This window comes from Mytilus californianus, unplaced genomic scaffold, assembly GCF_021869535.1.
Source record: "Mytilus californianus isolate M0D057914Y unplaced genomic scaffold, xbMytCali1.0.p SCAF_4, whole genome shotgun sequence".
NCBI lineage: Eukaryota > Metazoa > Mollusca > Bivalvia > Mytilida > Mytilidae > Mytilus > Mytilus californianus.
Genome location: NW_026262690.1, coordinates 48632549 through 48655240, shown reverse-complemented (window position 1 = coordinate 48655240; position 22692 = coordinate 48632549). Strand labels below are relative to the sequence as shown.

General features: G+C 32.1%; 2 protein-coding genes across 3 annotated transcripts in view; one reads left to right on the top strand and one right to left on the bottom strand.

Annotated features, from left to right (window-relative positions):
* Window positions 1-13092, bottom strand: part of LOC127738182 (acidic fibroblast growth factor intracellular-binding protein-like) — a 28171-nt gene extending 15079 nt beyond the window's left edge. Inside the window, exons 1-3 of one of the 2 annotated variants that reach the window (XM_052249338.1) lie at window positions 12977-13092; window positions 8366-8465; window positions 974-1172 (exon numbers count right to left, since the gene is read on the bottom strand). In XM_052249338.1, coding sequence (XP_052105298.1) covers window positions 974-1172; window positions 8366-8447 — 281 coding nt within the window. In that variant the 5' untranslated portion in view covers window positions 8448-8465; window positions 12977-13092. The remainder of the gene's footprint in view (window positions 1-973; window positions 1173-8365; window positions 8466-12976) is intronic. The other variant, XM_052249337.1, reaches the window with a different exon arrangement.
* Window positions 13093-17560: 4468 nt separating this feature from the next.
* Window positions 17561-21205, top strand: LOC127738186 (transmembrane protein 196-like). Its single transcript, XM_052249343.1, has 4 exons — window positions 17561-17709; window positions 18130-18325; window positions 18677-18733; window positions 20611-21205. Exons 2-4 carry the CDS (start codon window positions 18176-18178, stop codon window positions 20944-20946), a joined length of 543 nt encoding a protein of 180 aa, XP_052105303.1. The 5' UTR covers window positions 17561-17709; window positions 18130-18175; the 3' UTR covers window positions 20947-21205.
* The last annotated feature ends 1487 nt before the right edge of the window (window positions 21206-22692 follow it).

The following is a 22692-nucleotide window of genomic DNA, read 5'->3' as shown; positions in this document are numbered from 1 at the left end:
GAGATCCATACACTTGAACACAAGTTATTGTCTTGAAACTAGAAAAATGCTTATTTTTGGCCCCTTTTTGGCCCCTTATTCCTAAACGTTTTGGGTAATTACCCCAAAACTCAATTCCAGCTTTCCCTTTGTGATATGGAACCTTGTAGTACAATTTCAGAAAGATCCATACACTTACACACAAGTTATTGTCATGAAACTAGAAAAATGCTTGTTTTTTTGCCCCTTTTTTGGCCCCTAATTCCTAAAATTTTGAGGCAATTACCCCCAAAATCAATCCCAGCATTCCCTTTGTAATATGGAACCGTGTAGTACAATGTCAGAGAGATGCATACACTAACACACAAGTTATATCTGGAAGTTACAAAAATGCTTATTTATGGCCCCTTTTTGGCCCCTAATTCCTTAACTGTTGGTACCATAACCACCAAAATCAATCCCAACCTCCCCTTTGTGGTATTGAACTTTATGGTAAAATTCCATAGAGATCCATTCACTTAAACTAAAGTTAGAGTGCGAAAACCAATGTGTCATACCAATATACGACCACAGTCATCAAAATATATTTATACACATAGTTTTTCAAATGAATTAAATTCCTCTTTCAAAATTTGCACATTTCATTAAAGATCTAGACTGCTTGTATTGTGTTATTCTATAATCCAAGATGGCAGAAGACAGGGTGTCTTAAATCTGAAGGTTGAAGTCCAACAACTCTAGTATGGAGAGACCAAAAAAGTATCAAAATAGAAAGGAAGCTTACTTTCACAAATCCAATATAATTTCTGATGAAAATTGATCCAAGCATATTTGTTTATTTTGGTTTATTGTTTTTTGGCATAATCAGAAGGTTTGTTGTCCTGTTTAAATTAATTCACATTTTATCAAGTCGCCCCAGCTATGAAAAATTGTATATGTGTGTACAATATATGGTCCAAATAGAACCTGTTTAATGTATAGAGAAGATAATTACTTTTCAATAAGAAGTGTTTGTGCCTCTGCATCAATTTGATGAATTTGTTGGTCTGCAAGGTGTGTTGGATTTTTCAATATTTTCTCAAGATGGTTAAAGAGTCTGTAATGGTCATGAACCTCACTGACAATGTCCTCAATTGTGACCCAAGGACAATGTTGTAACTCTCCTTTCTGTAAGACATGAGCAGCATCCACATCTGTGAAAAAAAATGAATTTATCTAAAACATAATTTTCTTACATTTTTATGGTAATATTTCTATTTTGCACCAGCTGTTAGACTTGTATATTGAAATATTCAACAATATTCTTAATTTTCAAATGTAAGTAATATAATACATGTGTTCACAAATCTATTGGTACCACTGTTGGTGGAATATAAGTGGAATAAATTAGACAAGATTTACAAAGTCATGCAGTCAATATTACTGTAAATTTGCGAGTTATTTGTTTATTTTTGTGACTTTTTTTTGCAAGTAAAAATATATATTGTCGCAAATACGTCAAATGTTGATCTCCTGCATATAAATACATCAAGAAAATTGAAAGAACAAGAAAATAAACTGCTGCACAGTTACGCAGAAGGGGCTAAGGGATGTCAGAATAAAGAATTTGAAAAAGTTTCATATCCAATTTTCCAAGTCAATACTAGACTTCTTTAGCTATTGTTGATATTCCTAAAATACTAAATTTAAATTTGCATTTACACCAAATAATACAAACATATTAAATATATACATCTAGCTAACAATATTACTTTCAAAAAGTAATTTCCTGTGTACATGAGAGACATGGGGTAATCATAATCAGATTTTACAGTGTAATCACATGTAACCAGTAATCATGCATTTTCTGATTACAAGTAATCGTAATGTAATTGATTACAATACAAACAAACTGCTCCACCGAACGCAGCTGGATACCACCGCAGAGGTCTAACCCAGAACAGTTGGGGCAAAAATGGACACAATATTCAAGCTTGATACAGGTATGAATTTGGATTGTAATTAAATATTTGACACATTATAGGATTCTGACACAGAATAAGTGTAGTCAAAGAACTTGAAATTGTTTATATAATTTGAATGTATATTCAATTGAAGATTTCTTGCTGTTGTGCAATACACTGTGCTGTTGCGCAATACTTAGTAAAACTGTATATACAAAGAATTAGCAAAATAAATTGTGCCCCCAATTTTTCTTTTGAAAATTGACAATTTTTTAAATCTTGAGGAAAAAAAATTTACCCACCCCACCAAAAAAAAAAAAAAAAATTTCTAACCCCCCTCCAAAAAAATTAATATTTAAAGAAATTTTCTTTTTAATTTCTTTAATCTTGAGGCAAAAAAATTGGCCCCCCCCAAAAATTTTTTTCTAGAAAAATGCTTGTTTAAGACCCTTTTTGGCCCCTAATTCCTGAACGGTTTGGGCAATTACCCCCAAAAAGAATCCAAACCTTCTACTTGTGGTATTGAACCTTGTGGTACAATTTCAGAGCAATCAAAGATTCAAAATACGTATACACAAGTCATTGTCCTGAAACTAGAAAAATGCTTGTTTCAGTCCCCTTTTTGGCCCCTAATTCCTAAACGGTTGGGACCATCACCCCCAACATTCCTTTTGTGGTATTGAACCTTTTGATTAAATTTCACAGAGATCCATACACTTAAACTAAAGTTATTGTCCGGAAACCAAATGTCTTCAGACGACGCTGACAACATGATAGCAATATATGACCGCAAATTTTTTTTGCAAATTGTTTTTTATATACAAGCATAAATAAAAAAATCCTCAAACTATGGTTTACTATGATTGATCATGGTTCAAGAAGATTGATCTATTAACTATTTAATTATTTCAGTTTCAGTATACTCATGCTTAAGGGTATGTAGGGTGTAAATGTGTGGCTTTTTTTTAACAGTTTACTACATGAATTTACCTTTCCAAAAGTTTCATTTTGAGATTGAGTCCTTGTGATATAAGATGTCTGTTTTTTAAATATTTTGTTGTTCCCTTGGGTTGCAGAAAATTCTCGGACTGTTAAAGTTAAGTGCAAATTTTGCTCTATATAGTGAATTTGATGTTCAACTTTAAATGATAATGGAATTTAGAACCAACTATTTATCACAATTTTTATAACAAAATTCCATTATTTTTTATCATGTGTTTTCTTAATATGTTTGTATAGAAATATAAATTTAACAATCATGTATATAATAAATAAATGTGGATAGTGTCCACATGTGGACACAGATGATGCCCCAGCTTGCATATCATATAGTTATAAAGGGACATAACTGAAGAACGGTAAAAATGGTGCTCCCCAAATTTAAACTTGATCTGAGTTTTGTGGTAATAAGCATTGTGTGTAAGTCTCATAACATTTGGTTGAGGCTAACTTAAGTAGAGAACAGAAACTAAAAATTCAGCAATTTTTCTATTTGTAAATAAGCATAACTCTAGAACGGTTGTGTATAAGTTTTATAACATTTGGTTGAGACAAACTAAAGTTAGAAAACGGAAACCAAAAATTAAGCAATTTTTATGTTTATAAAGGGACATAACTCAAGAATGGTAAAAGTGTTGCCACCAAATTTCGTACTTAATCTGTATTATGTTGTAATAAGCATTGTGTATACTAAGTTTCATAACATTTGGTTAGAAAATGGAAACAAAAAATTAAACTGAGTTTTGTGGTAAAAAGCATTATACATACATTTCATTACATTAATTTAAGACAAACTCAAGTTAGAGAACGGATACAAAAATTCAGCAATTTTTTTATTTGTAAATGGGCATAACTCTAGAACAGTAATGAAAGTGCTTGTAAGCACTGAATGGTAAAGATTGCTTTAATTTATCAGTAGGAAGTAAAAATTGAATATTGCATTGTATAAAGCATTGGTTGTAGTTGATTCAACTACCATTATGCACAAAGAAAGATAACTCCAATTTTCAAAGAAGACTTTAAAATATTTTTAGAAATGAAGGGTAAAAATTGCTTTAATTTATCAGTGAAAGGCAAAATTAAACATTGCATTGTATAAAGCATTGATTGTAGTTGATTCAACTTTAATCATGGACGAAGAAAGATAACTCCAATTTTAAAATACTTGATATTTAGAAAAAAAAAATGAAAAATTCAACAATTTTTCCATTTGAAAAGGGCATAACTCTAGAACAGTAAAAGTGACGGCACCAAAATTCAAACTTGATCTGTATATTGTGGTAATAAGCATTGTGTATAAGATTCATAACATTTGGTTGAGGCAAACGTAAGTTAGAGAACGGAAACGAAAAATTTAGCAATTTTTCCATTTGTAAAGGGGCATAACTCTAGAACGGTAAAAGTGACACCACCAAAATTCAAAGTTGATCTGTATTTAGTGGTAATAAGCAGTGTGTATAAGTTTCATAACATTTGGTTGAGGCAAACTAAAGTTAGAGAACGGAAACCAACTTTGGGACGTACGGACAGACGTACAGACGGCCAAGGGTAAAACTTAATGCCCCCTCTGCTACGGCGAGGGCATAAAAACAAAAAATGATTGTAACAGGATGCTGTTACGAAGTCTCCCAAACGAAGCTCCCATAATTCGTAATTCCAAGGGTGGCCTGACATTGGGCAAAGTCCAGTGAAAATTGGTTTGGTCCAGTAAAGTTATATATGCATTAGTTATGCCTGGGGACTAACCCTGTATATCATTCAAATCATCTTGGCATGACAAACCAGAATATATATGGTTTAGGGGTGGGGATTTCGACCATTTACAATATACTAGAACATTTGGGGTGGGGAAACCCTGGGGACTGACCCTATACGTCATTCAAACGTTCGAGACATGAGGAACAGGAATTTATATGGTTTAGGGGTGGGGATCTCAACTATTTACAAGATATTAGAATATTGGGTGTGGGGGAACCCCTGGGGACGGACCCTATATGTCATTCAAATGTTCGAGACATGATGAACAGGAATATATATGGTTTAGGGGTGGAGATCTTAACCATTTACAAGATATTAGAACTTTCTCAAATGGCAGGGGGTCGGGCTGACCCCTTGGGACTAACCCTGTATATCATTCAAACCATCTTCGCATGACAAACCAGAATATATATGGTTTAGGGGTGGGGATCTTGACCACTTACAAGATATTAGAACTTTCTCAAATGGCAGGGGTTGGGATGACCCCTGGGGACTAACCCTGTATATCATTCAAACCATCTTAGCATGACAAACCAGAATATATATGGTTTAGGGGTGGGGATCTTGACCACTTACACCATATTAGAACTTTCTTAAATGGCACAGGGTGGGGGTGACCCCTGGGGACTAACCCTGTAATTCATTTAATGTGCTTTATCATTTAGAACATTTTCAATTAAAAAGATTGTGTCTATCACAAACGGTTTTAAATTTATAATCAATTGAAAATTCAAAAAAATAAAATCCCATAGGGTTCTATAGTAAAACCCTCCTTTCTTTTTGCCCCTCAAAGTACCCCTTTATAAACCCCATTGCACAAACAAAACCCTGATTGCACCACTATACATGTTAGTCTAACATATTGTGGAACCCTAAGTAATCTGACCAGCAGTTTTGGAGAACGGGTGCGGACAAGTTCAAATTTAAAAGCAGCGGAAGAAGAAGAAGAGGAATAATAATAATAATATTAATAATAACTGAGCAAAACCAATAAGTCTTCCCAAACTTCGTTTGGAAGACTTAATAAATTGTATACACATTTATTGATTATTCCAATCAAAACAATTCATTGGAATTACCCAAGCTCACCTATTGTTTGTTGTAAAATTTGAAGTAATGATTAACACCTGTAAAAACACATTTAAGTGTCAATTTTATCAACACAGTCAAAAAGGCTACTTGATCATTAAATAATCACTATTTGTTAATTTGATTTTTTTTAATTGAAAATATTTTTGAAATTTTGGCTAAAATATTAAAAATAAAAGTGACGCTACCCAAATTTGAACTTGAACTGAGTTTTGTGGTACTAAGCATTGTGTGTAAGTCTCATAACATTTGGTTGAGGCTAACTTAAGTAGAGAACAGAAACTAAAAATTCAGCAATTTTTCTATTTTGTAAACACGCATAACTCTAGAATGGTTGTGTATAAGTTTTATAACATTTGGTTGAGACAAACTAAAGTTAGAGAAAAGAAACGAAAAATTAAGCAATTTTTATGTTTATAAAGGGACATAACTCAAGAATGGTAAAAGTGTCGCCACCAAATTTCGTACTTAATCTGTATTATGTAGTAATAAGCATTGTGTATAAGTTTCATAACATTTGGTTGAGGCAAATCTTATGAGTTAAGCCTCTTTCAACTGATTTTTATAGTTCGTTCTTATTTTGTACTGTTACACCACTGTCCCAGGTTAGGGGGAGGGTTGGGATCCCGCTAACATGTTTAACCCCGCCACATTCTGTATGTATGTGTCTGTCCCAAGTCAGGAGCCTGTAATTCAGTGGTTGTCGTTTGTTTATGTGTTACATATTTGTTTTTCGTTCATTTTCTGTACATAAATTAGGCTGTTAGTTTTTCTCATTTGAATTGTTTTACATTGTCATTTTGGGGCCTTTTATAGCTGACTGTGCAGTATGGGCTTTGCTCATTGTTGAAGGCCGTACGGTGACCTATAGTTGTTAATTTCTGTGTCATTTGATTTCTTGTGGAGAGTTGTCTCATTGGCAATCATACCACATCTTCTTTTTTATATAAAGTTAGAAAAAGGAAACAAAAAATTTGTACTTGATCTTAGTTTTGTGGTAATGAATATTGTGTATAGGTTTCATAATGTTTGGTTGGGGCAAACTTAAGTTACAGAATGGAAACTAAAAATTTTGCAATCTTTCGAATTATAAAGGGGCCTAATTCAATAATGGTTAAAGTGACACTACCCAAATTCAACTTGATCTGTGTTTTATCAGTGGAAGTCAAAATTAAACATTGCATTGTATAAAGCATTGATTGTAGTTGATTCACTTAAGTTGATAAACTGCAAGTTTTGGTTCTTAATATTGTGTATGAGTTTCATAAAATTTGCATGAAGCAAACATAAGATAAAGTGTTGAAATGAAAAAAAAATGCAATTTTCTAAGTTATAAAGGGGCATAACTCTGTCTGCAAGTTTTGGTTCTTAGCATTGTGTATGAGTTTCATAAAATTTGCATGAGGCAAACTTAAATCAGAGTGTGGTTGGGGCTCTAATATCAACTAATTTGATTCAACTTACTCTCCCTGAATTTAGATTCATTTACATATATTGACTTAAACTTGCAAGGATAAAATCAGTATCCATCAATGGATTGTTGTTTGCTTACAAAAGTATAGATTCGCTTTCCATTCCATGCATGCTTAAATGCTAGACATACGTCAGTACAAAGACCTAAGCTATGCTTAGAAATGGCCCTTGAATGAACAGACAAATTTTCAACCACTGTTTATTTCTCTTATATTTCGTTTGTACATCACAGTTATTTGTATGCTTCTGTAACATATTTGACTTCTGTTCAGTAGGGAGCTTTCAACATTGTTAAGATAGGAAATGGACTGATTCAAATATTTTGTTGCATTATCATGATTATAGGATAATTCTGGATAAAATCTACCAATTAAAACTTTAATTCCAAAAACATTGATAATGAGCAGCATAATTATTTATCAGGTTAGAAGTAAGTTCCCAAAACATAAAAACTGTAAATTTTTGTAAAAGTTTTGTTTTTCCTCCCATCTGAAAATGTTTTCTTTATATACAATATTGAACAGATATATCATGTTATGCAGGGGTATTTGCAAAAAATACCAGTCAAGGGACGGTGAAATTTCCCAAGACTGGTATTTTTCGCAAATACCCCTCCATAACATGATATATCTGTTTAATTACACTGAATAGATTTTGATTGAAATTGTCTGTACATGTGAAGGGAAATCTTAGTACTGCGGGTATTATACATGTACTTATATGCGTTAGTGCAGTCTTTTTGTAACGTCATGGTATCTATATGTGTAAACGTCATTGTTATTCCATCATTAAATCATTTTGTATAGACTTGTCTTTCCCCTCTTTATATGTATATTTCTGATAGTTTTCTGTTTAACTCAATTAATAGTGCTTAACCATGTTGTCGGGATAAAGTGAGAAAGGTTCCGAATAATTTTGGCGGGAACAGGCTCGCGAGGGTAAAAAAGGAATATCCAAAATGGCAAATACCACGGCAGAGAGGGGAATTTGAGGCAAATTCACCGGCAGTGGTGAAAAAACAGGCAAATTCGTTTGAAATGAGGAAAAAATGTTAGAATATGCAAAAAATACACTGGCTAACAACCAATCAAAATCCGGCATTCTTATATAAGGTGTAATTATACCTGATAATCCATTAAGCCATAGATCATACAGCTCAAAGTCAATTATGGTGAAGTTTCCAACAAACACATCTAATGTTGCCATAACCAATTTGAAAAAATCCTGAAAAATATGAATGCTGTTTTAAAAATGTTATTTCTCTAATTTTTTCACTATTTTCACTTTTCCCAACCGATTGTGAAAAAATTGTTCTCCTCACTAGTGAAATATCTGTTCTCAGCAAATGATTGGTTGTAATCAAATTATGACGTCAAATGTTCTTGCTTTATTCTGAATTTCCCATTGTGACGTCATGAAATAAGACCACCATGCCTGATGACGTCACATACAAAGAACACAACTTTCTGCAAGTCTTTGAAAAGGAAGGCTAAAAATAATTAGAGAAACAGATTCCTCCACTATAACTTGTGTATTACGATATTTCTCCACTCTCAACAGTTAAATTTTAATTACTGAAAAAGCTCGGCAAGCCTAGCGCTTCAAATATTAAAATTCAACTGTCTCGAGTTGAGAAATATTGTAACACACTTGTTGCAGTTGCAGAATCTATATTGCTACCACATACATGTTTGTTACATTTATGTCCTATCAAAATTACAGTATACTATATCAGTAATCACTTTAAGGAGTTTGGATTAATACAGTTCCATGATATAAGGAGTTATCTTTTTTTTTACCATGTTGCTTCTATTTTTTTTTACATATTGTATTGTAAACATGGTTCTGCAATTTTAGGAAAACTGCTCATGGTGATAATATTTGAAAATACTCTGTCCATAAAGTTGTTTATGTTTTTAACCAGAGGCCTGTATTGCTCACCTAATATCTTTGTATACTGGTCAAGTAAGTTAATGTCTGAAATTCACTTTTTTTTTAAATGTTCTAAATAGAAACTTATTTTGAAATACTGGTATAATCTTTTAATAAAGATAAAAAAGTATAACAAAAATACTGAACTCCAAGGCAAATTCAATAAAATGCTTTGCCTGATACGACCACTGAGTACGAACCCTGAACAGTTAGGGCAAGTTTTGACACAATATTCAAGCTTGATACTGTCTGAATTTGGATTGTGATCAAATTTTTGACATAATATAGGTTTCTGACACAAAATAAATGTGGTCAAAGATCTTAAAAATTTGAAATGGGACATTTAATTTAACTAGTAAGGTCTGATATCCAAAATCTAACAACATGGTTAGATTTAGCATATAAAAAAACACCAAAAATTTAATTTTAGTTGAAATCAAACAAAGTTTAATTTTGGATCCTTCAAACCTTAATATTGAACAATTTGAAAACAGGGCCAAAATAAAAAATCTAAATGCACAATAAGATTCAGCATATCATAGAGCCACAATTATTCAGTTTTTGATGAAATCAAACAAAGTTTAATTTTGGACCCCTTTGGACCTAAATGTAGACCAATTTAAAAATGGGGCACAATATTCAAATAAGTAATACAAGGTTAGAACCCCAAAAATTAGACTTTAAATTAATCCCACTGAAATTGGTTAAAATATTTGTGTATTTATTTTCAATTGAAGATTTCTTGCTATTGCACAATACTGTGCTGTTGCACAATACTTAGTTAATCTGTTATATATAATAAATTTGATGTATATCTCCTGCCATACCAGTATTTGTTGCTTTTTTATTTAAATCAGAAATGATCAATGTAAAAATGGAAAAATATTGGGAAAAAAAAACCCAAAAATTTATGAAAAAAAATCAATAAAAAAAATATGTCCCCCTCCCCCCCCCCCAAAAAAAAAATTTGAATAAAAAAAGTATGAACCCCGAAATAATAATTGAAAAAATAATTTGGTATTTAAAAAATTTTGAATAAAAAAAACTTAAACCTTAAAAAATCCCCCCCAAACTTTTTGAATCCCCCCCTTGGAGTAATTACCCCCAAACTCAATCCCAGTCTTCCCTTTGTGGTATGGAACGTTGTAGTACAATTTCATAGTGATCCATACACTTAAACACAAGTTATTGTCTGGAAACTAGAAAAATGCTTGTTTTTGGCCCCCTTTTTGGCCCTCATTCCTGAACGTTTGAGGCAATTTCCCCAAAACTCAATCCCAGCCTTCCCTTTGTGATATGGAACCTTGTGGTACAATTTCAGAGAGATCAATACACTTAACACAAGTTATTGTCCAGAAACTACAAAATGCTTGTTTTTGGCCCCTAATTCCTAAACTGTTTGTACCATAATCCCAAAAAATTAATCAAACCTTCCTTTTGTGGTATTGAACCTTCTGGTAAAATTTCATAGAGATCCATTCATTTAAACTAAAGATTTTATTTGGAAACCAAATGTGTCTTCGGATGACGACGACGACATAATAGCATTATACGAACGCAATTTTTTTGCGGTCGTATAAATAGGGTAAGTCCATAAAAAATGAGAAAAAGTAAGCTATCAAGCAGAATTATAGTCATTTCGTACCCTAACCATTTCATACCCCCCATTTCGTACCCTTACAAAAACCATTTCATACCCTGACCTTTTCGTACCTTGACCATTTTGTACCTCAAGAAATATTTACATGTATGCCATTTCGTACCTAATGGAATATTTATATGTATACCATTTCGTACCTCACAGAAGATTTATATGTGTGCCATTTCTTACCTCATAGAATATTTATATGTATACCATTTCATACCTCACGGAAGATTTATATTGTGTGCCATTTCATACCTCACGGAACATTTACTTGTCTATGTATGCCATTTCATACCTCACAGAAGATTTATATGTGTACCATTTCGTACCTCACAGAAGATTTATATGTGTACCATTTCGTACCTCACAGAAGATTTATGTGTGTGCCATTTCGTAATTCACGAAAAAATGTATTTGTATGCAATTTTCGTACCTTATGGAATATTTATATGTATACCATATCGTAACTCACGGAAGATTTATATGTGTTATTTTGTACCTCATGGAATATTTATATGTATACCATTTCGTACCTCACGGAAAATTTATATTGTGTGCCATTTCATACCTCACGGAAGATTTATCTTGTATATGCATGATATGTATGCCATTTCGTAAGATTTTTCTCAAATTGAAAAAGCCATAGCAAGTTCTTTAATTGGTCACATAAGGCGCAAATTTGTATACAAACATTTTTATTCGTGGCTTTCTTCTTAAGTGAATATCCCATTTCACTGCATTTCATGACAAAACAGCTGATAATAACTAGATAAACAGTTGCAGACATTAATTTCTTTGTTTGTTAATTAACCTCATATTTTAAGAGCTGAAAAATTAGTTAAGGATAAACCCTGCAAACAAAGTGTGATTAAAACTATCCAAAAGTTTCCATGTATTGCTTAATTCAACCATTCATAGGTCTTTAGAAATGTTCTAATGCTGGAAGCATTTTATTTATGTTATAACATTTTTTTAATTAAACTGAGACTACTATAACTATTATTGTATTCCAGAATTAAATTCAATTATCTCAAAAGGTTTTATTACCATGATTACATATTTTACCTATTTATTTAAAAAAAAAAAATAATAACAGTGTTATATATTTTCTTGAATGGAAACCAAATAGTAAACATGTATTTATCTATGAGGTACAAAATGGTTAATGCAGTTGGCCCATAGGGTACAAAATGGTTTTCATCAGGGGTACGAAATGGTAAATGTTGGGTACGAAATGTTAATTTTGGGTACGAAATGACTTGCTACCATCAAGCAACTGAACAAGTGAAATACAACTGCCATATGTTCCTTACTTGGTACAGACATTTTCTGAAGAAAATGATGGGTTAGACCTGGTTTCACAGCTAGCTAAACCTCCAACCTGTATGACAGTTGTTTATAGTTCCATTATATTGTCAACCCAAACAGACATAATAGGTTAATGTGACAATAATTGGGATCCAAATGGTTGTTTCCACACCATAGTCTCAGTTTTAAATCATCTAATTTATCAATGAAAAGAGGGTTACTAATGTGTTTTGATATACTATGGATAAAGGATCAGTGACCAAATATTTTAATATCTGCCAATTATAGAAATACTGCCTGTAAATCATACATAATTAACATATAACAATTAATCATCAAATCAATTTAAAACAATATTTCACTTAAAAATTCCCGAATTTTTATTTATGAAAATAAAAATATTTTGATATAAACATCTAAAAAACATCTAATTCATCAGGTTTTTGAATAAAAAAAAAAGTGTGTGAACGTATAGGGTGCTTACGGATAAAAGAGGGGCGAACATGTTGGGTGCGAACCTGAAGGGTGTGTACGTGTATTGGGCGCAAACGGATCCTGATACCATATTTTTATTTTATTTATTTTTTAATATTAACTTAAGATAAAACTATTTACACATGATAAATTTACCGACTGTAGGTGTAGATTGAGACAGCTGCTTTGAACGACTCTATAGAGTCGCTCATCACAATACTCAGAGGAAGGCTGTTCCAGTTTTTAATTGTTCGTGGAAAAAAAATTAATGTATACATGGTATGGTTATGCGTATGACAGTATGAAAGATCGGACAAAAATCAACAAATGGAGATTATCTAAAGGATAGAATATGACTGTATCTGTTAATACCGACTTACAAATTTGCCTTCAATAATTGCATCACATTGCACGCCACAGTTGGACTACACTAGAACTGTCTGTCGGCACTAAATTTTGGTTAATAGTTGTATCAAGGGAGATAATCAAAATCAGTATCTGTCAAGTTTCCTCCCTTGTCATCCGAAAATTAATTTAATAAAACGTTAATTTAAATTTTAGACGATCAGCAGTGAGATAACCAGTGGCGGATCTAGAACTTTTCATAAGGGGGGTGGGGCTCCAGTCATGCTTCAGTGATTCCCTATAATCAACCAAATTTTTCCCACAAAAGGGCCCCCCCTGACGAATGACATTGCAGAGATACTCACATCTCTAACCAGACTCTATGCGAATGACATTTCGCTTAATTACTCGAAGCACGACGAATGACATATAAAAACTGTTATTGATCGTGACATCGAGGAGCTGAACAAATGGTCAAGAAGGTGGCTAATGTCTTTTAATCCAGACAACACAGAAATAATGATTTTTTCAAATAATGACGCACCAGATCTAAAATTCTGCTTAAAAAGATAAAGAAATCCCTATTACAAAATGCCACAAACCGTGACCTTGTGGTAACGTTTTGCTCTGATGCTAGATGGAATAGCCATAAAGACAATCTGATAATTAGTGTTACGAAACATTTAAATATAGTGAGAAAACTCAAGTACCAACTTTGTAGGAAAAAATTAGATAAACTCTATTTAGTATTTATAAGACCAATTTTTGAATATGCAACTGAGGTTTGGGATAATTTGGATAAGATATGCTAATAAACTTGAAATGGCAATGATATCATTGTTCCTTTTTGTAGATTATCCCTTACTATAGAATCTTTTAAATACCATCAACTATAAGACTATGGAATCATCATGTGACCGATTTGTCCCTTCGAAAATCAGACTCTATCTCAAAATTTAAAATCCAATTAAAAAAGCTAAATTAATACTATAAATAAAGATGTACATAAGTACTATTTATATGGACCCAGGAAACTAAATACAATTCCAACACAACAGATTAAGCCGGATGCTACTCATCTTTCTTTAACTATGACTTTTCAGAGTCAATATAATTGCTGACCCATCTTGTCTTTGTGGATGTAACATTGAGACTGTACACCATGTCCTTTTCGACTGTTCTTTATATACAGCTCAGAGAGGAATTCTGATGAACAATCTAAGATGGCTCCCTGATGAACTTATATTGAATGTTAAGTTACTAACATCTGGTAATCCGAACCTCTCGAATGAACAAAACGTCCATATATTTTAACATGTATTCGAGTTTATTAAAAGGTCTGAGAGATTTCTTGTTATATGATACTGAATAGTGTATCTCTAACATAACTTTTGATTTTTTAACCCTGTATACCAACATTCCCCATTTGAAATTATAAAATTGTTTTGAATAAACATTGAATGACAAAATTTCTTCTTATGTGACGTTTACATTTTCTGACGTCAGACACGCGAAGCAATGAATGTGGTTTTTAATTTGATAGATGCTTTTGTGCTTTTTTGTAAATAATTGTTTGTTTTGATATTGCCAAGTTACACAGTGATGACTGCTGTGCCCATATTTTGACCATTTTATTTATAATGTCTATTTTGTTCACGCATCGTTGTAAATATAACGGAATTTGATGAGACTGTCGTACAAGTGAGAGGTTTAGCGCTATAAAACCAGGTTCAATCCACCATTTTCTACATTTGAAAATGCCTGTACCAAGTCAGGAATATGACAGTTGTTGTCCATTCGTTTGATGTGTTTTGACATTTGATTTTGCCATGTGATTAGAGACTTTCCGATTGAATTTTCCTCGGAGTTCGGTATTTTTGTGATTTTACTTTTTACGGTACATTTACATCATCATCATCATCATTACCAATTTTTCCGTTATTATTGTGTCATCTTTTTTCAATGGATAGAATCGTAAAGTATTGTATATTCTGAATTATTGCATGCTCATATCAATATTGCATTGTTATTTATTGTTATTCGGAGCGGACTTCATAATAAAAGTATGGTTTACTTGTGTCCAATCCATTTTACTTTGAGTAAATAAAATATGTTTAAACTAAACTTAATTAGATTCCATAAAGTGATGGTATTGCCAAATATACTATGCCTACTATCTGACCTTGCACGAAAAGGGGGGTATTTCAACTTTGAGTAGGCCTACGTCAGTTTTTTTTTTTTACTTTGTGTATAATTCTTTAAAAAATATATATAAGGTTTAAACAGTGACATATATATGTCTCTGGTTTAAATGATAAAGTAGGTATCCTTATATCAATCCTGAGATCAGTCAAAAGCATATGCCTTGTCTAAGGAATATATTAGTTACTCAACATCTAAGGTGTTTCAAAGCGTCTCTGCAGGGTCTTACGCAAGACTTAAGTGCTGATGTTAGAATAGCGAAAAAGTATACAGTTTTTTTTTCAAAACAAAATGTAAAATAGTTTTTTAAATCTTTATCTATGCTGTAATGCATTGAAAATTGTGTCTGAATATACTGACTCAAGAAGTTAAAATAAAGTGCAGGAGAGAGCACTTCGTTTTGTAATTGAGGATTATACCTCATCATATGAAACCTGGATCATGACAAATGTTGCAACTATGCAGAAGAATCAGAATAATGGCACTTGAGCCTACACAATCCTTAACGATAAGATTCCAGTGTGTTTGAGTGACTTAGTCAATCTCAATGACTTAAAACACAATTTAAAGCATTCTGGACATACCACAGATTAGAAGATAAGAACTAGTACACACGATAAGAGTTCATTCAGATATGCAGCCGCTTCACTCTGGAATAGCTTGCCTAACCGTTTCAGGACTAAAACTAGTTTTTTTTTCTCATTTTAAGAATTTGGATCCCCGCTTGGATCTATGTTCAGCTCACCAAATTTTTCAAAGTTTACAAATTTGTGGTCTGCATGGTTCCGCTAAATATAAATTTATATTTTGCTTGCAGTAGACGCTTTATTTACAGTTTGATGCTTATCATCGGCTACATGATATTTTAGTTTTAAATTATCACACAGATCTTCAATTTTAGATGTTTCATTATTTTTGAAGTGGCTCATATCCTTATTTTCTACTGTTAATTAATGAATTTCTTTGTTTATAAATATCAAATTTTATCACGATTTTTTTACTGCTTATTCCAAATTTGTTTAGTAGACACACTTTTATCATACTTCAAATATTCTTTAACATGTTAAACCATGTTGATTGTGACATTACATAAGATATTGAGAACAAGGACTTCAGCCTTACTCTAAAAGAATGTTATTTCCCGAAACACAACCATATATACCAACAGAACATTCGATAGGGGAGCAATTCGGGAGAAGTTGGGGGTATAAGCATCCTTGTATTACTGGAATGTTGATACAAATACATACAGTCAAATACAATTTACGGTTAGAAAGTTGAAGTGATTACATATGTCATACAAATTTTCGTGTAACTTGCCAGTGTGTGGACATATAGATATATGTTAAAATATCAAGCATGCATATCTTTCTATAGTTCCGCGGAACTATTGATGTCTCGTTAGTAAAGTACATTATCTATATAGCAGTATAAACATAAGGAGATGTGGTATGATTGCCAATTAGACAACTATCCACCAAAGTTCAAATGAAACGGATGTAAGCAATAATAGGCAACCGTACGGCCTTCAATAATGAGAAAAAACTCATACCGTATAGCCGTCTATAAAAGGCCCTGACATGAAACATATGAAACAGTTCAATTGAAAAAACTAACGGCCTAATTTATAACAAAACTATTTACGAAAAACAAATATGACAGACATGAACCAACAACAACCACTGAACTACAGGCTCCTGACTTGGGACATGCACATAAAGAATGTGGCGGGTTAAACATGTTTGTGAGCGCTCAACCCTCCCTTAACCTGGGACAGTGGTGTAACAGCACAACATAAGACAACAAACAATAAAAATCAGTCGAAAAGGCTTATTTCATCAGATCGATACAAAGAAAAACATCAAACAAAAACACAAACAGGACGATGCAGGGTACATATCCAGTCTCATCTGGTGCAAGTTAGCATATGCATATTAAGTGCTAACAGTTTTCTGTAAAAAAAAAAGGCCACAAACCGTAGAAATATATTGTCAAATCAAAGGAATGACTGTGACGTAATAATCGTTAAAGGCCTCGGAGAACTTAATTTTTCTTTGATTTACAAATTTTAAAGATTAAAACCCACCAACCTTGAAAATGCTACTTAACCAGAAAGATCATTTCTAAGGAACATTGATTATCAATTACCATGTAACCGACTTGATGATATTAAAGAAAAAATGTGACTTAAACAGTAAAAAATCACGAACCATTTTTTTTTTTTATAGATTCTACACCTGATCTATTAATTTTGAAGTAGATAACACTATAAATATTAACACTGATTTTCGATTTCTTATTTTTTTTTATCATTTATATATTCCTATACCGTTAACATTTCTTTTCTACACAACATTATCGACTATTCCTAGCGTGGTTTCATCGATCGAGTTTGTAGAATATAAACTGACAAGAGTCTGCAAGCATATTATCAATACTTGATTGATCGGTTCCAAAACGGAAATTTTATGACAGGGCGATGACGTAGATTACACTGGTAGAAACTTGTGTTCTTGAATTATAAATATCACTACAGATACCGGTATAAGGTATTTCTATGAGGTAAGTGAAAGTAGGCATTACGTTTTTTCTAAATTAAATGTGACTGTGACGAATACACTTAATAGTATCGACAATTCTATATGTGCTCAGCTAGCTATTTTTTTAACTACAGATTCTCAATGTAAAGGTCAGAATGAGGAATGAGAAGGAAGGTCGAGTTTTTATGGGTTAACTTTAGAGTATAGGTATTGAATCGTTGCAAACAATCTTGTTTTGCTTATTTCATTTAAAGCACACACCTAATACTTTTGTTTGCTGAATGTTTGAACTTCAAAGGCCAAAATAAAGTATTTTCACATCTTGTTATGAGGATTTATGCAGTTTAATTGTACGTATTTTTTCATTATTTTCAGCATGCCAACAAAAGATCTATTAAAAATAGGCAATCTGTTTTAAACTTATACTAATTGTGCTTTTCAGAACAACATGAATCTTATCAATGAATTGAAGATATAGACAGGTGAAAATGCTGAGAGCTGTGTTGACTGCAGTTTACATTATATCTGGTGTTCACATATTTTTGGGAATTCTCAGTGTTTGTTTAGGGGTAGTGTCAAGTATTCGTTCAGAAGTGTGGCTTGCACACAGTGTTTCCCCAATATGGAGCGGAGGGTTTGTAAGTATGCATTTAAAGTAAATCGAAACTTCTAATATTATGTATTGTAACAAACAACAAGCAACCCCGCCCCTCCCCCCAAAAAGAAATAAAAAAAAAATGTTTGGTTTAACGTAAACGTTAACTTTGGGTTATGTGAAGTGGGTATATAATTATGTCATGCATTGACACATCCTATCTAAACAATAAAACTGCGATATTGTACTTCCTTAAATAATATTGCCAGCATGTTTGTGAATCCTATACAACAAATATTGAAGATGCATTAAAAACATAAAAACCGTTGCAAATTTTCACGTTTTCACTCATAAAATTTATGCATATTAAACAATATTTTCCTCTCTATTTCAGTTCATTATAACAGGAATTATAGGGATTTTATGTGCTAAAAGAAAATCATCATACGTGGTAAGGTCATGTTTTATCGTGTAATATATAAAATTCACCAAAAACACTGTCTACTTGAACATAAACTCAAGCTTCAATGACGAAGGCGTTAGAATACATTTTCACGAAATAATATCTTCAAAGATAACAGTAGGGGAAACATATATCTAAATGAGAGGTACAGTCAGGCGACAACTAATGTTTTAGCGATTCCTTTCGCTTTCACCGAATCAAATGAACATCGAATGATAAACATGACAAGACACTAAACATATTATGTATAAAGGGTTATCTATCACAATTTGAAGGCCAAACGGTTACTATCTCATTTGTCGGAATAGATCGAACCTATCTGTTGTTTAGAAAGCCTAGAAAATCTATAGACTAGGTAAACATTTTTTTGGGTTGGATTGATCGTTGATGTTTGATCGATATTTGGTGGTTAACACCAATTTCAGCACTATTGACTATTTCGTTGAGGTCAGTTTTCATTGGTGGAGGAAGCCGGGAGGCCCAGTGAGAAAAAAGTAAAAGAACAAAAATACCGAACTCCAATGAAAATTTAAAACGGAAAGTCCTTTATCAAATGACAAAATCAAAAGCTCAAACATATCAAACGAATGGAAAACAACTGTCATATTCCTGACTTGGTACAGGCATTTCTAATGTAGAAAATGGTGGATTAAACCTGGTCAGCAGTCAACATTGTGTTATAATCTTAATCAGTATAAAAACAAATAACTATTTCAACAAAGAAAAATAAAATTGCATATTGACACTCTATAGACAAAGTACATAAGCAAAAATGAAAGACAAGAATACAAAAATGACCATAGCACAATAACACAATGGCGGGATGTATAAATACCGAGCCACGCCTAAAGTATATCACCAAAAATGAACTAAACAGTAAAGGTTAAAAATATACAAAGAAAACCCCCGACCTTCGGCAGGAAAACTTGCAATTCTAGTCAGTTAAAATTGGAGTCGAACACACATGCCACTTGCAGGGTTCGAACTCACAACCTCAGTGTTGACAGGCTAGTGATACAGTAGATAACTAGGCCATCGAGGACCCCTTTTGGTTGGATAGTTAAGGGGTTATTGTGGTAACATAATTTGATTTATTCGTTATTTTGGAACTGATATCATCTTTAAATGATATTTCACAATAGAAAGATTGTAGAATTGATAATCTGAATACTTGAATCGACAAGAAACTCTAAAAGAATGTTTGTTTTCTCTACCTAAAAGGTATAATGATACATAATTTGTTCAAACCCATACAAAAAACATAATTTGGAGATTTTATAATCCGTATATATTTAAGATGGTTCGGGAGTCCTAATATTAGGGTTTCACAAATGGTCGGTAAAGAATTTTTACTAAATATGTAAACCTTAATATATTTCAGACGTATATTTTTTTTTATTTATATCGAAATGTTTCAACTTATTGTTAACTTTCCTATTTAATGTAATTGTTTGAATTATAAAAAATTTAGAAAAATATAAAAACTAAGATTTCATGGATAATTACTTGAAAACTTGCTTTTTTTGTAACAAGTAAACGAGATCGTAGTCAATAAACCTACCTCCTCAACTTAATTACAAAATTCTGTCATCTAATTTTCATTTTTTTTTTACATTCCCCATTATATTCTCTCCAAAGAAAGGATACTCATTTATATCCACTAACTTAGAAACAAGATTGAGAACTTGTATACTTTTTACTAATATTTTATAGAACAGTCACGTTAAAAAAAATCTTCATTTTGGCAAAGAATGAATACAGTTCAATCAATTTTATCGTACATATATATATCCCTGATTTCGTTCTCCTTAACTTGATGCTATTGAAACCCATATCACCTTTAAATTTTGGATTGTTTCTTTTAGATCATGAGCTTTATAGCACTGTCTGTGGTATCCATAGTTACAGCCGTGGTCAGTATTCAGCTTCTTCGTCTAGGACTAGTGAACCATACGACAGATGGACACACTTTTCAGAAAGAAAACAAAGACATTTTAATACTGATAGCCTTGGCTGTAGCGGGAACAGAATGTCTTGTTTGTATACTATCATCAATCCTTAGCTGTAGAGTAGCAAAAATAGCTAAAGAAGAAATGTTCAAACAAAGGGAAGGAATGTTTTATGTCAAGGTACTTGGTCAAAAAGACATAGTCGTTGTTACCAAACCTTTGCTAACAAGAGACGAAAATACAGCACTTTGATAAAAAAGCGTCAAGAGAAAGTTCGTGTCTTTACACAAAGAACTGTAGCATTGCATTAACGAAATTACAATAATCAGGACGCTTATCTTCCGAATATTTATCAATTCAATATATTTTATTGTTATATAACGTTGCGTATCACTTAGACTTTCCCACTTGACAGCAAATGAAGTATACATTATAGACATGAACCATATGGAATGGATTGTTTAATTTGTTAACATTTGAAAACAGCACAATAAAGTTTAATGTTGTAACATTCATATAATTCTGCATTTTATGTTTCCTAATCCTAACATGCTATTATACGCTTGTTTTACCCATACTATATATGTATTACCGCATCTCATTCAGTATTGATTTTTTATTTCGTGAATAATCCTTATATTGTGTATTAATTCCCCATTTAAATATCCAGAAATGAAATGATTGCTGTCGGTATATATTTTGAATTTAAGGGGACCGTACGTAAAAAAATCCTAGAATAGTATCATCTTTGAAATGCAAAAATGAAATTTTACGAAATAATGGATGAAATAGATAAACACTTGAGTTCTTAAATATTATAAAAATTACTATTAAATCGCGAAATGGAATTTTTCCTTATGAATATGATGTTATCCTGGTACCAACGAATACGATACTTTCGGATTGTGAAGACGAATGTCTGAAGAACACATGCACAGTAAGTATTGAATTTTCCTGATTATTTTTATGACGATGAAAAGGATTGTTGTTGTAAATAATTAATCTAAACAATTACTACATACATAATTCATTCTTTTTATTTGCAAGGTCCACGCACACTGCTCTTTTGTATGCTTTAAGTGTATATCTAAACCATTCTTTAACTTAATGGTTTAAATCATTATTGCAGTAGGATTCTACATTGTTTATTTTGCAATATCATTACTGCTTACAATTCCTAAACTATACTCTCATATATTTATTTTTGTATAAAAATAATGTATATTTCAGAGTTTGTAACATCACGAAAACGGAATTTATCAATTACATGTAAATTTTATGGATATAGGTCGTTGATCAATTAAAAACTTAATTCCAAGCTCACATACAACATTGGGGTTATCATCTTATATTGAAAAGTTTTGTTGTTAAAACTGAAATTTGTTTTTAATTTTTTAAAGGATGATTCAAATGAAGTCAATGATGAAGTACAATCGCAACTTGACACAGAGGAAACAATTTGCAGAGAAGAAACAACAGAAACAACGGATTTTCACGTTGAAATAAAATCACAGTTCTTTTACAATGATGCCTTTATAAAAGACGAAGAAAACAATTTTGTATTCATATCGGATTAACAAGCACCATTATGCAAAGTTCAGATGTTGTAATTATTCATACAAAGTTAAGGCCCGTTGCCACTATCAAAGTTTTGGTTAACCAAGATAACTTGTTCAAATTTTCAAAAAGAACAACCGCCAAAGAAATGTTTTATCAAAAACTTTGATGGACTTTGTTCAAATAGAATCTCATTCTATGTAAAAATAAAACAAACTTGGATGGACTTTGACAGGAATTAGCCAATGCTTACATTTTGTACCTTACTGAGCAGGTTTTCACGGAATTTTGTTTGTTTTCTAATAACACATATAATATATTGTAATTTATTGCATTGCTTTATAAAATTAAGGTCAATCAGTTGTAACCATATTACATTGGTATAGAGACACACACAATAAAGTATGACATTTAAAAATTAGGAGATGTGATATGATGCCA

Coding starts and splice junctions, on each gene's coding strand:
- LOC127738186 (XM_052249343.1), top strand. CDS start 18,176: ATGCTGAGAGCTGTGTTGACTGCAGTTTACATTATATCTGGTGTTCAC. Junction 18,326..18,676: donor CAATATGGAGCGGAGGGTTT/GTAAGTATGCAT, acceptor TCTCTATTTCAG/TTCATTATAACAGGAATTAT. Junction 18,734..20,610: donor AAAGAAAATCATCATACGTG/GTAAGGTCATGT, acceptor TGTTTCTTTTAG/ATCATGAGCTTTATAGCACT.